Source organism: Poeciliopsis prolifica, unplaced genomic scaffold (assembly GCF_027474105.1).
Source record: "Poeciliopsis prolifica strain line A6 unplaced genomic scaffold, Auburn_PproV2 SCAFFOLD057, whole genome shotgun sequence".
Classification (NCBI taxonomy): domain Eukaryota; kingdom Metazoa; phylum Chordata; class Actinopteri; order Cyprinodontiformes; family Poeciliidae; genus Poeciliopsis; species Poeciliopsis prolifica.
In genome coordinates, this window is record NW_026562432.1 from 2717144 (window position 1) to 2735306 (window position 18163).

The window sequence follows — 18163 nt, forward strand, 5'->3', positions numbered from 1 at the left end:
AACCTCTAACGATGATCAGGTTGAAATCTGACATTTATGAACCATTTATTCTATTTCTGATAATACATCTGACGAATTTGTTCACTTAAGATTGTGAAAAGTGTAAAAAGCACAATATATAGCCTGGTCAACCAGATTGCATCATTCTGCGCTGATTACAAAATATTAATAAGCACTGTTTGTCATCAGCAAAGCCATTTTTTTTTGCCCAAATACAAGTCCTCAAAAATCTTGCCTTATTTTTGTGGACCAAATGTTGCACATTGTCAAGTTTTTATTATTTTTTTTTTTTTAGCTGCTATTAACAACTATGAAAATTTTTTTATTTAGTACCAGACTATTGGTTGGGACAGGGAGGCGTCACATTCAGGATGTTTGTCGTCAGTTCATTACTGCCAGGTAAATGTTCCACACTTTCTTTGACAGCTGAGGATGGAGGTAATTTTCTAAAATCTGCTGTCTTCTGTGAGAATTTGTGGGTATAAATGGGACTAAATATTATCTGTCAGCAGGATGTTTTTGTTGTTTTTTTTTTTGTTTTTTTTGTATGAAATGGGAGCAGAGGCATGCATGGAAAGCTTCTACCTGTTTCTGTTGTAGATCTGACCAGGGAAAGTTTTTGGATTTTTAAATAATAAAATCTGTGTCTAACATAAATTTTATTTCTGAAATAATTAAATCCAAAGTAGGTGTTTTATGGTCTGAAGTCTAAGCAAATATTAAGAGTCAGTGGCAACAAGAATGAAGATTGTGGAAAATCATTGTGGCATGTCATTGGTATACAAGTTCAGCCATTTTTCAATCTCAAAATGTGACAGAATTTTTTGAAGACTCCTGGTGGTAGTGAGGCCGGATAAACAAAAGCTTCACTGTTAACCTTGCTATCAGCTTCCAGGGTACAAACTGTCTGCAGGGGATTGTTTTTTTTTTTCTTTTCTTTAGTCAGGAGTATTCCATCACATCTAAATAGTGTTCCAGAAGTGCAGCAAAGCTGTGATACGTTGACGGCCAGTAAAAATAATGATTAATGATGCAAATTTTCAAAAAAACTCTATAAATTAATCAGGCATGCAACAAATTTGTTGTTTCAAAATAGTTGTAACTAATATTTCCAGAGTTCTCTGGAGGGATGGACCATAAAAGCAGTGGATGGACAGAGCTTTGTGAGAGTCATACGGAACCATGTCTGGGGAAAAAAAACAAAAAAAAAAACATCCCATGCCCCGTACTCTCCTTATTCAGATTCATTCTGACTGTAAGAATCAGTTCCATCCTTTTGCATAGGAGATGGTACACAAACACTTTTCTAAGTTTAGGGATGTGATTTTAGCCACAGTGCGAACACAGCATTTGTGTGTTGCTGTGTGTTGACAATCCAGCCATTCATAACTTTTCTGTAACAGTTACATCCGGTTCAGAGTTTAGGAATGCAGGAAGAGACCAGGAACAACAGGAGTGTGGTGAGATTAAAGCCAGTGGGCTTTTTGTATTTTTTTTTATTTTTCCTTCTAGCATTAACGCAACAAAATCCAAAGACAACCGTGGAGTCAAATTAACACACTGTGCTGTCCCACATCTGCATCCAATTAAAAACTTTTAAACTTGTATTTGTGTTTTTATTTTTTAGGTTGGTTGTGAATTCGCCTCAACCAAACTGTGAGCGAACTAAACTGATAGAGATTCTTCCAGATCATCTCTGGTCTGTTTATTTGGTGGAGGTTTCCCCTGACGATGAGCGGCTCAGGAGCGTTTGTCTCCCTCATAGTCGCCTGGATCTTGTCCAGAGTATTTTATTCCTTTTCCAATGACACAGTAATTACACTGTAACTGTTTGTCTGCATGTGTAATTACACCCTCATTGTGCTGTTGCAATTAGATGAATATCCATGCTTTATAACCTAAGGCGTCAAGTTGGCAAATCCAATTTCAATTTGTATGGAGCAAGCATTTCGCCTGCTTGTTTTGAGCCATGGTAAGACCAGGGATATGCAGACTAATCCCTGCCATGTTAAAATGCAAAAGAAAATGTAGACATGAGGGATTCTCCACAGAGAGAACTAGACAGAAGGGAGTATACAGATTCTTTTGCAGCCAGAAGCAAAACGACTCAATTGACTTTAGGGGTAGTGGGAAGGTTGTAGGACTGAATGTGGGGACTTCTGCTGCTTAAGGCCCTAAGTGTGTGCAGGAAAAGCCAGTCTTGTAACAGATTCAGTGACTATTTGCAGAATAGGAACTAAGGTTTGGATGTTTTTTTGTGCTTGAGAAAGAAAAGAAAATATTTTATTAGTTCCTACAAAATCAACTAACTGCTGATAGGAAATAAGACATGTATCTCCACAAAAGACAATCATTAAATGTAAAACGGATATCAATTTAGTAATAAAATATTGGTTTTAGTCCAAATTATATTTCAAATGGACTGTTCAAAACAGTTCAGGCCTGTGTCAATAATCAATGAATAAATTAATAAGATTCAGCAATCAAAGTTTTATTGTAGTCCCTGTCCAACTGCTTTACACATCTTTAATTTTAATTTGACAGTAAATGTTTGGGTGATAAGCTCAAGTAGTCAGGTCTTGTCATCACCTTTAGATTCCCCAAGACATTTTCCATCAAATGTAAACTGGCTCCCAAACATAAATATTTTCAATCTACTGTAACACACACACAGACATGTATGTAGAAATATATATATATATATATGTAGGTGTTTGTGTGTGTTTCTGTGCCACTGCACCCACTATACCCATCTCTTGCTTTGTTTTCCCTCTGAGCTCTTAAATAAGTTCCATCTCAAAGACAAAAGTGCCAGAGTTCACCTTCGTTCACAGTTGACATGTTATTGTTGATTACTATAATTTAAGTTTAACTCAAAATTGCTGTGGGTAGGTGGTGAGACAGAGGCCATCTTGCACACATGCACTCACAGGCAGAAGCACCCAGTCAGAGAGAATCAAACAGCCATTTTCTCTTTCTTATCTCTTCAAGAGCTAAGTTATTAAGATAAAAACAATGGTACAGTGACCACATCCTGTTCACAGCACAAGACAGTGATATATATGTTCACAGAGTACAACCCCCCTAACTCAGGCACACACTAAACATAAATGTAGACGCCATGTATAACACCTTTCTCCACACATAGTTTTCACACATTAAACTTTCTAATTTGAAGGTTACTGAGCTCCAAATGTGAAACAAGTTTTAGAGGTTGTGAAGAACAACAAGCCCCCTTTAGTTGTGTGCTTTTAAAGGAGAAAGGTTGAAAAATTGTAACAGCTTGCCAAAGATGCCAGTCAACATCACCGATTGAGTTTTACAAATCTCAACCACAGCCTCTCAGTTAAAGCACCAACTAACAGTGCAGGTGACTGGGTTGAGCCTGACGCAAATTAACTGTAGACAATGACACGCTAAAGTAAACCTATTGTTTTGACTAGGTTATTTCCTTTTTAAATGACTTTTAGTCCTTTAATTAAACTCTGAGCACAAACATAATGCATACCTTTAAGCTATAATACAACAAGGTTTATTTTACTTTTTTTATTTATTTATTTATTTTTAAGTTTTATGTGCTTGCTTATGCTTCTAAATCAGTTGAAATGCCACAAGCTGCACCCATCAGAATTGAGGTGCTTAAGTCAAAATCGACAGAGACGAAGCTGGAGATGCTAAGATGGAAGGAGGGGGAAGATGAGGGTGTAGGGGGTTATACAGAGGGAAAAACTTCCAGCATTAAAATTCAGAAGATAATTACATCCGCAACACCCCCACCCTGTTGAGAAAGTGTTATGTTTAATAGTCTCTATAAAGAAAATAGGTTTTTATCTCACTCTCATTTTCATTAATTCCTAATTGGGGTGGGGGTTGTCTGTTATTATTTCTTAGATTAAAATAAACATAGCCTGTCCCATGTTCAAACCCATCACACTACACAGGCATGATAAGGACTTCATGCCTCTGTGAATAAATAAACAATTTTGTCTTCACTGGTGGAATTAAGTTCCTCATAGCCTTAAGCTAAGCCACTCTAAGTTATATTTATATATATTTATTTTTTTCTCAAAGGATTCAAGAGTACATTCTTGCTTTTGCAAAATGAAATTCAGTTTTTTTTTCTGACCTGCTTTATATGTATATCTTTAATTAGTGTCTTGTTTAGCTTAAACCGGCTGATTATCGCATATCCGTGACCTAATTACTGCACACGATTCTTAATGCCAGTATTGTGCCCTAAGGAGCAACCAAAAGTTACCTTTAAAAACTAGTGTAATCATTAGCAATGAGCTGCCCCTAATCCTACTAAACATACACTTATCTAGCCCCGGCCAGTCTGTGTTTGCTGGGTAGGGGAGGGGCTGGGTATTCTCCACCGTGTTTATTAAAGACATTTGTTAATCACTGTGGTTAAAACAAGTTTGTCCCTATGCTCCGAGTCTTTAGCCGTGCTCCACAGGGATCTTAACGACTAACCTGCAAATAAGAATGCAGTTGTGAACCTGGTGTTTTCTTAGATCACTTTCTCTGGAGTCATTTGATGCTTAATGAAAACTGAAGTGAAAATAGTTTAGAAATACTAACTGTGTGAAGTCAAATTGGAAAAAAAAAAAAAAAAAAAAAAAAAAATGCGCTCATTGTGTTCCACACGGACTTAATGAGGGACGGACAACGCGGAAAAGAAAGCGGAAAGCGGAAAAGAAAGCCAGACAAAGAAATCGGGAGTTTTGTGGACCCTTTCAATCAAAGATCCTGGTCGAGTTGCAGATCTGGATGAACTTGTAGACGAGCAGAGAGACAGCCGGTAAGACTCGAGCTTTATTGTTGATGAGATCGGACTGCAAAGCTACTCACGATCTCCTGTCGGACTTCCAGCTCTGCCTGCTCATTAACACCATCAACTACAACACGCCTGAAGTAGTATTGATTGATTGATTTTATGAATGAACTGATTGTTGTATTTTGAATAATGAATTTAGATGTTAAGCTTAGCTATTTATTAATCTAGCATTATATTAGAAATGACATCTTAAAGCTATTTATATTCATGAACTTAATATTTATGACTAATATTGAAAAGTGATGGTTGTATATTTAAATAAATGTAAATATGTTATTGAAAAGATGAATTTGAAATGTATTTTAAAGTTAAGGACTTAAGTTTAGTTACTTGTTCATTTAACTTTAGTTATTTTGGGGGTTTGATTCACAGTGGGTTGCTTAGTATTGTTTATATGGTTTGTTTCTTTGTAGTTGATTGAAATTAATTTGTGTAAATTTGCAAACAATTAAGTAATTATTTCTTTGTCTTTCTTTTGGGTTGTCCAAAGGTTTTACCTGCTCTGGACCAAATGTGGAATATCCTGACATGCACTAAATAAATGAAGGATAAAATGAAGAAAACTGCTTGGTCCTTTGAGTAAAATCCTGTTTTTAAAAAGTCTGCATCCATTCATCCATCCCTTCTCAAGTGGGGAAGCTGCACAAATCAAAAAAGAACTTGACAGTAAAAACCGGACGCAACTGCTGATGGAAAAAGAACTGTTTCAAAAGATGGCGGATTCAGCTGATGGAAAGTCTGTTGTTCAGGCAAAGATGGAAAGAACGACAGCAAAAAGATGTTGACTCGATTGATCAACAACATAACTCGGACGCATGAGGACATGACTGAAAGAGGAACTAAAGGACAGTTTCCACAAGCTCAACATAGAGGCTGGAAAAGTAATGACGGCAAATGATGATCTCGAGCAAGTCTCATCGCAGAATTGGAATCCAACTTTGGTGAAGATGATGGAGTCACACTGACTGAGCAGAAATCTGACCTGGAAAAGACTGCAAATGAGTGTGAAGAAAAAGTAAGAGAAGTCAAAGGCTTAATCCAGGAGACCCTGTGGAGAACCTTTGGAAAAACTGAACTGTTAGTTGCACTTCAAGTAGCGGAATTAGAATGTGAACATGCTGCCACTATCAAACCAGGAGTGGAGAAGGAAGCATATGACTTCACCCTTAACCACCTGAGGGAACTCTTAAAGGCTGCAAAAGAAGCTCATTGTCACTGGAAAAGATGGATCCCTCATGGAGCACGAGATGAAATCCAAGATCGTCTGAGAGGATTGGAACTTAGTGTCCCCAAGCTGGTTTCCAGGACTGCAGAGTTCATTCATGCAAAGCTAAAAGATGAAGAAAAGAAAGATCATATTGTAACTTCCCAAAATTATTCTTTACCAACCATCAAGCTGAAACCAACTTCTCTCCAAATTTTTTGGAACAAACGTGACTTTTATAGATGGAGAAAAGACTGGAAGCACTTCAAAAACAAGGAGAACCAACTGGTTCAAAAGAAGTGAAGAAAGTGCAGCTGCTGGACAGTCTGGATGAGAAAATCATGAGAGACCTTCGCTTAACCTCCTATAGCACTCCAGAAGACATTTTTCAAGTCCTTGAAAACCGCTATGGAAATCAGACCTCTATTGCAATTGAAATTGTGGAAGAGCTACAGAGAATTCCTGCAGTTTAGAGGTCACCAGCCAAGAAGAATCGTGGAGTTGATCCAAGCTGTTGAAAAAGCTCTTAAGGATTTAAGTGATCTTGGAAATACTGGAGCTATTAAGAACCCTCTGGTTACAAAGTCAATTGAAACTAAGCTCCCTGAAGTTTTGAAGAAGGAATGGCTCGTTTATGCAGCTGATAAAAGGAATGCTGTGACACCAGAGAATCGATTTGATCACCTGCTTGCATTTCTGAAAGATCAAGAAAATATTTATGAGCAACTAGAGCAACTGAGAGAGGAAGAGTCAAGTAGACGAGAGACCCGAATGGAGCAAAGACATGCTAGAACCAAGTCAGTCAAAGCAGTTGATGACTTTGCAAACTGTGTTTGTCTGTGGTGACGGAAAACACAGGAAAGACTTTACTTTTGTAAACAGTTCAGAGCATTAACATTAACTGAGAAAAAAGCTGCTGTTAATAAAATTGGCGCATGTAGAAAGTGTTTGGAAATACATGATGACAAATCATACTGCAAACCTGGATTCTTGTGCAAGAATCAAGCTGCAGGAATGGAGATGATCCACATCACTATTATCTATGCCCAAGTTTTGAAGCTAAGAAAAGCAACACAGCCCAGAGGAGGAACCGATTCGGCAAAGAAGAAGACAAAAGCAGCAGAAAGTATACAGAGGAGCAAGAAGAATTTCTTAAGAAATTGTCACCTGAGTTGGCTAAAGACTGTAGAGATGTATTTTCAAACACTGCATCTAGAACTTTCAATACAAACTCAAAATCAGTTAAATCTCCTGATGGACAGTGGAGTGCAGGAACTGCCAGTGTTAATGATGCTCCTTGAAGTAACTGCAAATGCTGGTCAAAAAATTGGCACATTAATTGATCTTGCATCAGATACAAATTACATAACACACAAGGCTGCAAGCAGATTAAATCTTAAGAGTGAAGAGATCACGCTCATTGTCCATGGAGTTGGGGGGATGAAAGTTTGTGGAGACAAAACGTTATCTTTTGAAGATTCGTGTGAAGACCTCCAAAGGCACCCTTAAACCTTACCAGCTTGTTTGCTATGGACTTGACAGTATTGCAGACATTCATAAGCATGTTAAAGCAAAGCAGCTGCAAAGATTTTTTCCAGATGTACCACTGGATGAACTTGAAAGACCTAGAGAAATAAGCTTACTTATAAGCCATAGGGAAGGTCAGTTAACACCACAAAGGATTAGAGTTGTGGGGAACCTTGTACTGTGGGATGGTCCCTTAGGAAAAGTGGTTGGAGGAACTCATCCAGAATTGTTTGAGGAGCTTGCCATGACTGCTTATTCCACCAAAACCCACTTTGCAAGGTCAATGAGGACAGCTGCTGCCAAATATGAAGAATTAATTAATGAAATCCCACAGAATTCACCATTAAATCACCAGGTCTCTATCCAGCTGAAAGCATCAAGCACTGCAACTTCAAGCCGGGATTTCCTGGAGTGGTGGAGATGGGACAGTATTGGCGCAGCCTGTGAGCCTAAGTGTGGAGGTTGTCGGTGTGGAAACTGTCAGCCGGGAGGAAAGTCGATGACGCTCGCTGAAGAAAGGGCTAGAGGTAGTGAAGGAAGGCCTCACCTACAATGAAGGAGATAGCCACACTAACGAACCTCACTGGCATGCTAGGTACCCATGGTTGGAGGATCCAGCATCCCTTCCAAACAACAGAAATGCAGTTGAAGCTACATTTTTTAGGACAGAGAAGCAACTGGCTAAAGAACCTGACTGGAAAACTGCCTACACTGAACAAGTGCATGACATGCTTCAGCGTGGAGCTGCAATTAAGTTGTCTGAGGAAGTAATCAACAAATGGAATGGCCCAGTGTGGTATGTAAGCCACTTAATTGCTCCAAATCCACACTCGGTGACAACTCCTGTAAGACTTGTGTGGAATAGCAGTCAGAAATTTAAAGGGATAAGTATGAATGACCTGCTGAGAAAAGGCCCAGATGTCCTGAACCAGATCCGTGCTGTCCTATTAAGGTTCCGAGAGGGAGCTTATGCTGCATTAGGAGATATAAAGAAATGTATAATTCTGTTTGGCTGGAAGAAAGAGAAGTTCACCTGCACAGGTTTATTTGGCGTGACTCTGAGGATGAAAAGGTTGGAGACTATGCAATTACAAGAGTGAACATTGGAGATAAACCTGCAGGATGCATTGCACAGTTGGCGATGCGAGAAACTGCAAGTTTACCCTCATTTATTCACCTTGTAGAGGAGCGACAAGTCCTTCAAAATAACAGCTATGTTGACGACATTCTGGTGTCCCACAATGATCCCGACAGACTAAAGCAAATGACAGAAATGTGGAGCGCATTCTCAAAGCTGGAGGTTTCAAACTAAAACCCTGGGTGTTTTCTGGGCAAAGTGGGAGGAAAAATTGTAGCAACAAGCAGGATGAGGAGAAGTAAAGACCATGATTTTACCAAACCAAATGCGGGATGAGGACAATAAAGCACTCGGTCTGGGGTACATTGTCGAGGAGGACAAACTCCATGTCATGGTCAGCATAAATTTTTCAAAGAGGAAAAGAAAGATGCGACTTGGACAAGACCTCCAGCAAGACCAAATCAGAAGTCAAACTCCAAACCCTCTGACAAGGCGAGAGCTCCTCAGTCAGGTGTCTGGTCTGTATGATCCAATTGGCCTGGTGACTCCTGCGAAACAAAAGGGAGCAATCCTAGTACGGAAAGCTTTCCAAGAGGCAAAGAATGTGAGTAAACAAGTAAAAGATACCTGGGATTTGGCACTCTCCAGTGATCTTAGAGAAGAAGCTATTAAGCTCTTTGAAGAGTACTCTCAGCTCAGTGAGATCCAGTTTGTCAGATCATTAACTCCTTTTCAAAACTGTAATAACTCTTTAGCTATTACATTTTCAGATGGAAGCGAATGTTCTTATGGAGCAGTGTTGTACCTGAGGTGGGGATCAACTCAAGACCCAATCATTAGGCTGGTGGAATCCAAGGCTAAGCTGACTCCATTGGAACAAAGAGGTGAGGCTGTTAAAGCAGAGATATGTGGAGCAGTGTTTGCATCACGCTTAAAGAAGTACTTTGAGATGCATTGCCAAATTAAAATTGAAAAGTGGTATCATCTCATTGATAGTCAAACAGTTCTCGGAGCAATTCAGAGAGAAAGCTATGGGTTCCAATCATTCTTTGCTAACAGGATTGGAGAGATCCAGAGCAACACAAGAATCCAAGATTGGTGGTGGATTCCTGGGGATCAAAATATTGCTGACATCATTACTCGAGGAGCCAGCCCTCAAGATCTTGATCTTAACTCTAAGTGGCAACAAGGCCCAGCATTTTTAAAATCTCCAGTTGAAATTTGGCCTATTAAATCACCTAGGCAAATTGCCATCAATGCAAAAGAAAGTATCACAAAGCTGCAAAAGAAAGCATTCATTGCTGTAACCACAAGAACCAGTATAAAGGAATCAGGGTTCAAACAAGAATCACTTGAAAATCGAACAGAGGTCTTGGCAAAGAAGCGGCGGCCATCGATATCCATACAGAACCTGGTAGATGTTAGCCGCTTTAGCAGTTTAACACTATTGGTCAAGACAATTGTTTGGGTTTGGAGAGCAGCAAAGAGATTTATAGGGAAAAATCAAGCTGTGAATAAACCAAAGTGGGAGGCAGTCTGCTCTGCAGGGGTAGTCTCTGTGAGAGAAAGAGAAGATGCTCTCAGGGATATTTTCCTTACTGCTCAGATGGGTGCCAACTTTCCTAACACAACCATGGATAGGTTGGTGATTTATCAAGACAAAGAATCTGGGTTATTAGTATGTGGTGGCAGAATACAGATCTTTAGAGAAGATAGAGTTGCAGTTCCCATCATACCCCATGATGCTTGGGTGTCAACACTGTTGGGCAGAGAAGCTCACAATGCTGCATGATGGAATTGCTGGAACCCTATTGAGGATGAGGAAAAAAGCCTGGGTTGTAAAAGGACGAAGGATAGCCCAAAAGATTGTTGATAGCTGTATGGTCTGTAGGAAAGCTCGAGCTTTGAAGTGCCAGCAGTTGATGGGTGATTTGCCACCTGAGAGAACTGAGCCTGCTCCTCCTTTCAAGTTCACTTCAGTTGATCTCTTCGGACCTTATCATGTCAGAGATGATGTCAAAAAAAGGGTGACAATTAAGGTCTGGGGTGTTGTCTTTTGCTGTATGGCCAGTAGAGCTATTCACACCGAATTGGCAAGCTCTCTTTCCACTGAAAGTTTCTTGATGGCTTATCAGAGATTTACTGCAATCCGAGGTCACCCACAAAAGATCTGGTCTGATGCAGGCACCAATTTTGTTGGAGCAAAACCAGTTTTAGAGGAGCTCTATAGATACCTGGGCACCCAAAATATATCAGGTTTGGAAGAAACTGCAGCAAAGAATGGGACTGAGTGGGTGTGGAAAATCCTTCCTGCAGACTCACCTCACAGAAACGGAGCTGCTGAAGCTGCTGTTGGCATTGTGAAAAGAGCTTTCCAGAGTCTTGGTCAAGAATTCTCACTAACTTTTAGTGAGTTTCACACAGCTCTTTATAATGCTGCCAATCTAGCAAATGAGCGCCCCATTGATGCCAGACTACAGAGTCGAGAGGGTTGTATTCAGTATGTCACACCTAACAGCCTTTTGCTCGGCCGAGCATCCCAGACAGGTGATGTAAAAATGTTTGACTTTTCCAGCTATTCATTCAAACGACTTGGCGCTATGCAAAATGAGGTTACTAAATTCTGGAAAAGTTGGAGGCAGCTGGCTGGTCCTAATTTTTGTGAGGAGCAAATGGCACACTTCCCAAAGAAATGTTGCTGTTGGCGACATTGTCTGGTTGTGTGACCAAAATGCACTTAAAGGACAGTTTATACTGGGCAAAGTTGTAAGTGCTAATCCCGACAACAAGGGTGTTGTGAGGGACGTAAATGTCCAGGTTGTCCCAAGTTATTGCACTCCTATAACAAAACATGTCAAGCAAAGATCAGCTCATCCACCAAAGAAAGATAAAATGAAAACCACCATTCTTCACAGGGATGTTAGGAGGCTCATCGTCTTAATACCTGTAGAAGAACAAACACAAAGTCAAGCCAAAGAGGATTAAAAAACCCAGAAAGTGACAGTGAATCTGCGATCTTCCCAGTGATTCCTGGAAAGATCGAGTGGGAGGTGTGAAGTCAAATTGGAAAAAAAAAAAAAAAAAAAAAAAAAAAAAAATGCGCTCATTGTGTTCCACACGGACTTAAATGAGGGACGGACAACGCGGAAAAGAAAGCGGAAAGCGGAAAAGAAAGCCAGACAAAGAAATCGGGAGTTTTGTGGACCCTTTCAATCAAAGATCCTGGTCGAGTTGCAGATCTGGATGAACTTGTAGACGAGCAGAGAGACAGCCGGTAAGACTCGAGCTTTATTGTTGATGAGATCGGACTGCAAAGCTACTCACGATCTCCTGTCGGACTTCCAGCTCTGCCTGCTCATTAACACCATCAACTACAACACGCCTGAAGTAGTATTGATTGATTGATTTATGAATGAACTGATTGTTGTATTTTGAATAATGAATTTAGATGTTAAGCTTAGCTATTTATTAATCTAGCATTATATTAGAAATGACATCTTAAAGCTATTTATATTCATGAACTTAATATTTATGACTAATATTGAAAAGTGATGGTTGTATATTTAAATAAATGTAAATATGTTATTGAAAAGATGAATTTGAAATGTATTTTAAAGTTAAGGAACTTAAGTTTAGTTACTTGTTCATTTAACTTTAGTTATTTTGGGGGTTTGATTCACAGTGGGTTGCTTAGTATTGTTTATATGGTTTGTTTTCTTTGTAGTTTGATTGAAATTAATTTGTGTAAATTTGCAAACAATTAAGTAATTATTTCTTTGTCTTTCTTTTGGGTTTGTCCAAAGGTTTTTACCTGCTCTGGACCAAATGTGGAATATCCTGACATGCACTAAATAAATGAAGGATAAAAATGAAGAAAACTGCTTGGTCCTTTGAGTAAAATCCTGTTTTAAAAAGTCTGCATCCATTCATCCATCCCTTCTCAAGTGGGGAAGCTGCACAAATCAAAAAAGAACTTGACAAACTGACTTGTCCATATGCCTTCAATAGAAACTAGATATCTGTTGGTAGAAAACAATGTTTATACTGAGTCTATGAGAATACAGTATCTTAAATCACTCTTCATCAAGAGGATGAGGACAGTGGGTGGATCCGTGTCCACAAAACAAGCATTCAATTTTAGAGAAGTATCTGTTGCTTCTTTTTGAATTTATTGAGAAATAAACTCATCCATAGTTTTGTAAAACTATAGTTACTGTTTGTGCAATGGACAGCAAAGTAATGATGGAACAAAAGAAATAGGAGAAAAAAATAATAGTTTCTTAGATTTTGCTTTGTTACCTGAGGAAGGCGATGAGGGATGTGGACTGTCATCTTGAATGCTCCCCGTCTGGGACTGTCCGCCTCCGGCACCGCTCTCTTCGGTCACGTTGGATGAACCAGGAGTCGTGGAACGGCTGATGGACTGGGACTCAGGGTCACTGGCAGAGCCACGACGTTCATCTACACCTTGATGAAGACCTTCATCAAGGCCTCTCCTGTCTTTGCCATGTATTCGGGAGTGAACAATCATTTGATGGTAGGTTCTGAAGACACGGCCGCAGTCAGGACACTCTGAAGGCTTTTCCTTCAGGGTGGAAAGATTGTAGTCAATGTTTGGGGCTCCTAAACTAGACAGACCTACAGGAGCTTCAGCACCACCATGATGAGAGATTAGATCACGATGACTTTCAAAGCCTCTGCCATCCTCCTTCATGGGAATCATGGCTCCGCTGGAAGCCTTAGATCCTTGCATGCCCTCAGCGAGCTGCTTCTGCTTGGAACTATCACTAGAAGCAATAATGGAATAGTCTTGTTTGTCTTTTGAGTAGGAAGCCAGGGCCACAGCACCGCTTATCTCATCTTCCTGTCCTGGAGTTATGTGTGGCTGGTGCTGCTGCTCCTTGGGCATGAAAGCCCTGTCCATGGCCATACCACGTGCCATGATCTGCCAGGCTTGATAGCTGTTGAGAGAATCCATTTCTGCCACTTTTGCAGCAGCTTGAAGGCGCTCCATGCAACTGGACTTGAGTGGCGGCACAAGATTGAGACAACCAAGGAGTGAACGCTTTTCATTTTCACCAAGCCCATGTGCCATCCCCCCTGCCATTGGTCCCAGCAGTTTTCCTAACATCTCCTTTTCCTTCATGGCAATCCCTGCTTTAGCTAACATCTGGTGTTGCTCAGTAAGGCCTTGTTTGTCTGGTGAAAGGAACCCTCCTTGAAGACATGAAATGTAACGGGAATATAGATTGGCATGAGCTTCTTGAGCTAGATTGCTCATGCTATTAACAGCAGCAATGTCTTGCTCACTGGGCTGTGGTGGCTTGCTCTTAATGGCTAGCTTGTTTAGGTGAACCTTCATATGGTTCTTCAGAAACCAGGGTTCCTTAAAGCGACGGCCACAGATTTGACAGCAGTGCTCAAAGGAATCCTTGTGCTTTCGCATGTGACCCTTAAGAAACCAAGCTTGGCTGAAAACCTGGCCACAGACATCACATCGAAATTCAGTGGCCATTTGCATGCCTCCAGCGCCACTGGCACCCTGTCCTTGTGTGGTTTCAGCCGTGATATGAGCTTTCTCCACATGACTTATCAGTTCTTCTTCATGGGAGGCAGCAAATTCACATAGAGTACATTTGTAGGGTTTGTGGAGAATGCGGATGTGGCGGTCTAATTCTTCGCGCTTCTTGAATTTCCCTTTGCAGAATGTACAACGGTAACCGTTAGCTGGATTCACTGACTGTTCATCCTGGTTTGTTGGTTTCGGTGAAGAAGATGGCTGAGAAACTGTGTCTGGAGTTGCAAGGCCAGAAAGTGGAGGCGGGCCACAGGCTGACGGTATTTGCTGCTGATGGGTGTTGGAGCTGCTGTTGAGGACAAGATGGGGTGTTTGAGCAGTCTGGAGAAGACCTCCACTCCCTCTCATCTGCTTATCTCTCAAGATGGCCCTCTCCTCAAGCTCATGAAGCAGCCTGTTTTCCTCTCTGACACGGCCACGGCCTTTACCAAGATTTCCGAGTTTATGAGTGCGAAGATGGATCTTTAAATTACCCTTCTGAGCTGCTCTGTGGTCGCAGTAGGGGCACTTGAATGGCTTCTCGCCTGTGTGTGTACGCATGTGGAGTGAAAGGATACTGTTAAAACGGAAACGTTTGCCACACAGCGGACAAGGATACTTTCTATTCTTCCGAGCATCATCTTCAATATCATTCATCTGCGACATGATGCCCAAATTTTGGCCATTGAGAAATTGCTGAAGATCAACCCGACCATTTAGCCCACTTAGCGCACCTGCATCAATGTCTCGGTTGAGCTGATTGGCTAACAGGGCCATCTGACTGCTGATAGGTTGACTGGCCAGGGCTGCGTGATGCGTCTTCTCATCCAGAGGTGTGACAGCCTTCTCCTCAGGAATCTGCTGTGGGCGGTGCAAGTCAGGAAAGGCGTGTCCTAGTTGGGCAGTGAGCTGGTGAAGCTTTTGACTGATGGGGTAGCGGCCATTTAAAACTGCACTACTGAGATGGGCGTCGGTGTCAGGCACCGCCGATGATACACCAAGACATAAACTGGAGTCCTCCATTCTGTGGAACCAGATAGAAAAAAGGAAATTAGTCATAATGTAAATAAAAACAGTATAGATATCACTATATTATGCACAATTGATTTCTGGTTACCCAACAACATGACCATGGGTCATGCCTAATTCTATTGTATGCACCCTAACCAATGGTGCAAAAACCACCATTGTCAATAAAAGAGGCACTCTCTTTACATTTATAGTTTTTTTCAAACCATAAAGCCACACTGCAAACAATATTTACTGTTACACACCTTGAAGAGTGTGTATTTCAGATATTAGTGCCCCTTTAATCTTAATGAAAAAGCCAAGTTAAATTGTTGGGAAACTTCCTCAATGTAATAATTATATTTACAATAGCAGTTCAAATAAAAATGGTTGTTCAAAGTGAACAGATAGTTTTCCTCCTAATTTTATTCAACGTTTCGTGGTGCAACACTCCTAAGGATATATCAATGTTCCTGTGTCCGTTCTCGTTTTTTTTTTTTTTGTTTTGTTTTTTTTGTTTTTTTGTTTTTTAACCACTGTTTGGTTTGGTTTTTACATCTACCAGATTCTTTAGTTTAAAGAATAATGAAATAAACTTAAATTGTAACAAAAAAATTTTGAATGATGATACATTTTTTATTATAATGCACATTGACAACACTAATTAATTTAAGCACTTGATTTTAAGTAACATAAAGATACATCCTCAATATGTTTTAATCCTTTTTTTTCTCCAACTGCTGGAAACCGTTTTACTTCCATATGTGTAACATGAGTAGATAAATGATTAAAGAAAAGCGTACAACAATGGTTAAATGTAGACCCATCTGTTCTCCAGATGGAGAGTTATTTCCCACCATTCCTGGCTGCTTGCTTGGGTCAAACCCTGAGAAGCAATGACCATGGTTCTGCTTTAGTCAACAAAATATCCTATAATATCTCATTAAGCTGATTAGTATGCTGCCCGGTAACAGTGGTTGCATGATGATGATTTAAGCTAAGCCTTTTGTACTGCACTAAACTGCTTTTAGGTAAGCTTCAGGACAAAAAAGGAGGCCAGGAGCATCAATAGGACATACTGAAATCAAACATGTAGAGTTAGGTGTTCAGAGAAGCAAAGGCCAACTAAGACTCAGGTTTTTCTTCTTTTTTTTTTTTTGTGCTTTTTTCCTCCCACTATGTAGTTATGAAGCGCCGTGGATTACATTGTACTTGTTTCATTTGTCATCTTTTTCACTCGAAAACATTCTCTCTTGTCCTTTCGTCCCTCCCCTCAGTGGGAGGTTAGCAGACATAAGCGTTGTCTGTTCTTGTAGTCACTGGGCTCTTCAGCCCACAAAATTGATGGTGGATTCTTATCTTGCGGACATGAATTAGACAATGTGACCAGTTTCTACTTGTGTGTAGAGGAATGTGACACTTGTGGGCTGCCCTTTGAATTCTTCTTGTTTCTCCCCACAACTGGTGGAAAGCAGTTCCAGTGAATTGGGTATGGTATGTTCTCTTAAAGCTGCTTAAGTTTTCAACAAATCGTTTGATTGTGCTTTTACTTCACTTGGAATAGTGTCAATCATCAGCCATGCATATTTTGGAAAAGACCTTATTTGAGCGGGCCCTTCTTTCAGAAGCGGCTGCCTTTTGGAATCAAAATCTGAAAACTAGGTTGATGAGCTGTTGCTCATTTGGGGAGATAGCAGCTTGCCCTTTTCTTCAATTTGATTTCTGCCTTTATCTTTAACATATAACAAAGGCAGATAGACAATGGAATATTGTGAAATGAACTGACAAATCCAGTTTGTGTTTTTTTTTCCTTTCTTTTTTTTTAATAAACGTATCCTGGCTGACGAGCATATGTAAATGAGGCACATTTATATGCTTGCCTTGCTCCCGAGTCATTTTATATTTTTTCCCCTGATTAAAAAGGACATTTCTTATGTGACATCCCCCCTCTGCTCACATCAACACACACACACACACATCAGGGAATACGAGGGTGGTGTACACGAATGCATAGACAAACGGGTAAGACACGCACTCAACCCAACCTCTTTGACAACAGACACCAATTCAGTATGAAATGCCCTCTAAAGACGCCGTGAGCAGGTCGCAACTCACCCACAACTCTTCTTTTTTTCTGTTCTGACAATATCCTGAGTGCAGTTTTTATAAAACTTCTACAAAATACATAAGCGTTCAGAAGAAAAACATCTCTTACAGTACTTACAAAATCGTCATGTTTTTAAAGAATAAAGTTTGATTTTTGCATCCTTACCGGTCATATCAAGTGAAAACCTGCCCCTCCTTGTTCCTAAAACGCCGCATTGTCTCTAATGCGCCTGTAAAGACTCTCCGTTTGAACAAACAGATGTACTTCTATAGTGGTATGGTATCTGTCTGCCGTTATTCTAACCTGAATACACCTTATCATTTCCTGGCATGTGAAGCAGTGCTGCCTCATTAAAACTATTGGCTCCTCTGATACCTCGAAAACCACAAAGACTTCCTTTAGCATTTTCTCACGATTGTTCCGTTGTTGTCTTTATAGTTTGTGGTTTAATATTCAGCAGAGCACCACGTGCACTCGTAAAAAAAAAAAAAAAAAAAGAAACCCAAGCCCTCTGCACATTTCAATGTGCAAAAGAAAGAAAAAAGTGATTTCACTTAGTTTCTTTTTCAGTCCTCAATGTAATTATGAGTGGTATCTTAAACCCAATGGAAGTGTATTTCAGTCATGATTTGAATGTGCTCAGTTCATTTCTGTTATCATTAATGGCAAGTATCCTAAATGCATATGGGATTTAGATTTTTTTTTTCTCTTTCTCTAACTGTAATAAATTATTGTAAATGTAAGACAGTTTGTGCATTTACAATGTGTAGGAACTGTGACCTACTGCTGTGGTTGGAAGTTTATAAACACTCATCATGAGCATGATTATCATACTAATTTTA

At 40.0% G+C, this 18163-nt stretch overlaps 2 protein-coding genes across 9 annotated transcripts in view; one reads left to right on the forward strand and one right to left on the reverse strand.

The window, feature by feature from the left end:
- The window catches only part of znf536 (zinc finger protein 536), a 234300-nt gene that overhangs the window by 102002 nt on the left and 114135 nt on the right, over positions 1–18163 (reverse strand). For 6 of the 7 annotated variants that reach the window (XM_055060098.1, XM_055060101.1, XM_055060097.1 and 3 more), the window contains one exon: positions 12949–15230. In XM_055060098.1, coding sequence (XP_054916073.1) covers positions 12949–15229 — 2281 coding nt within the window. In that variant the 5' untranslated portion in view covers position 15230. Of the gene's footprint in view, positions 1–12948; positions 15231–17486; positions 17568–18163 lie in introns of those variants that run through there. The other variant, XM_055060103.1, reaches the window with a different exon arrangement.
- On the forward strand, positions 8954–12622 carry LOC129379369 (uncharacterized). 2 transcript variants are annotated; one of them, XM_055060124.1, is made up of 2 exons: positions 8954–9533; positions 12453–12622. In XM_055060124.1, the coding sequence occupies exons 1-2, from the start codon at positions 8957–8959 to the stop codon at positions 12488–12490; spliced, it is 615 nt and encodes a 204-aa protein (XP_054916099.1). In that variant the 5' UTR covers positions 8954–8956; the 3' UTR covers positions 12491–12622. The 2 variants fall into 2 exon arrangements, with proteins under 2 accessions (XP_054916099.1, XP_054916098.1); XM_055060123.1 differs by lacking the exon at positions 12453–12622 and adding an exon at positions 9709–10430.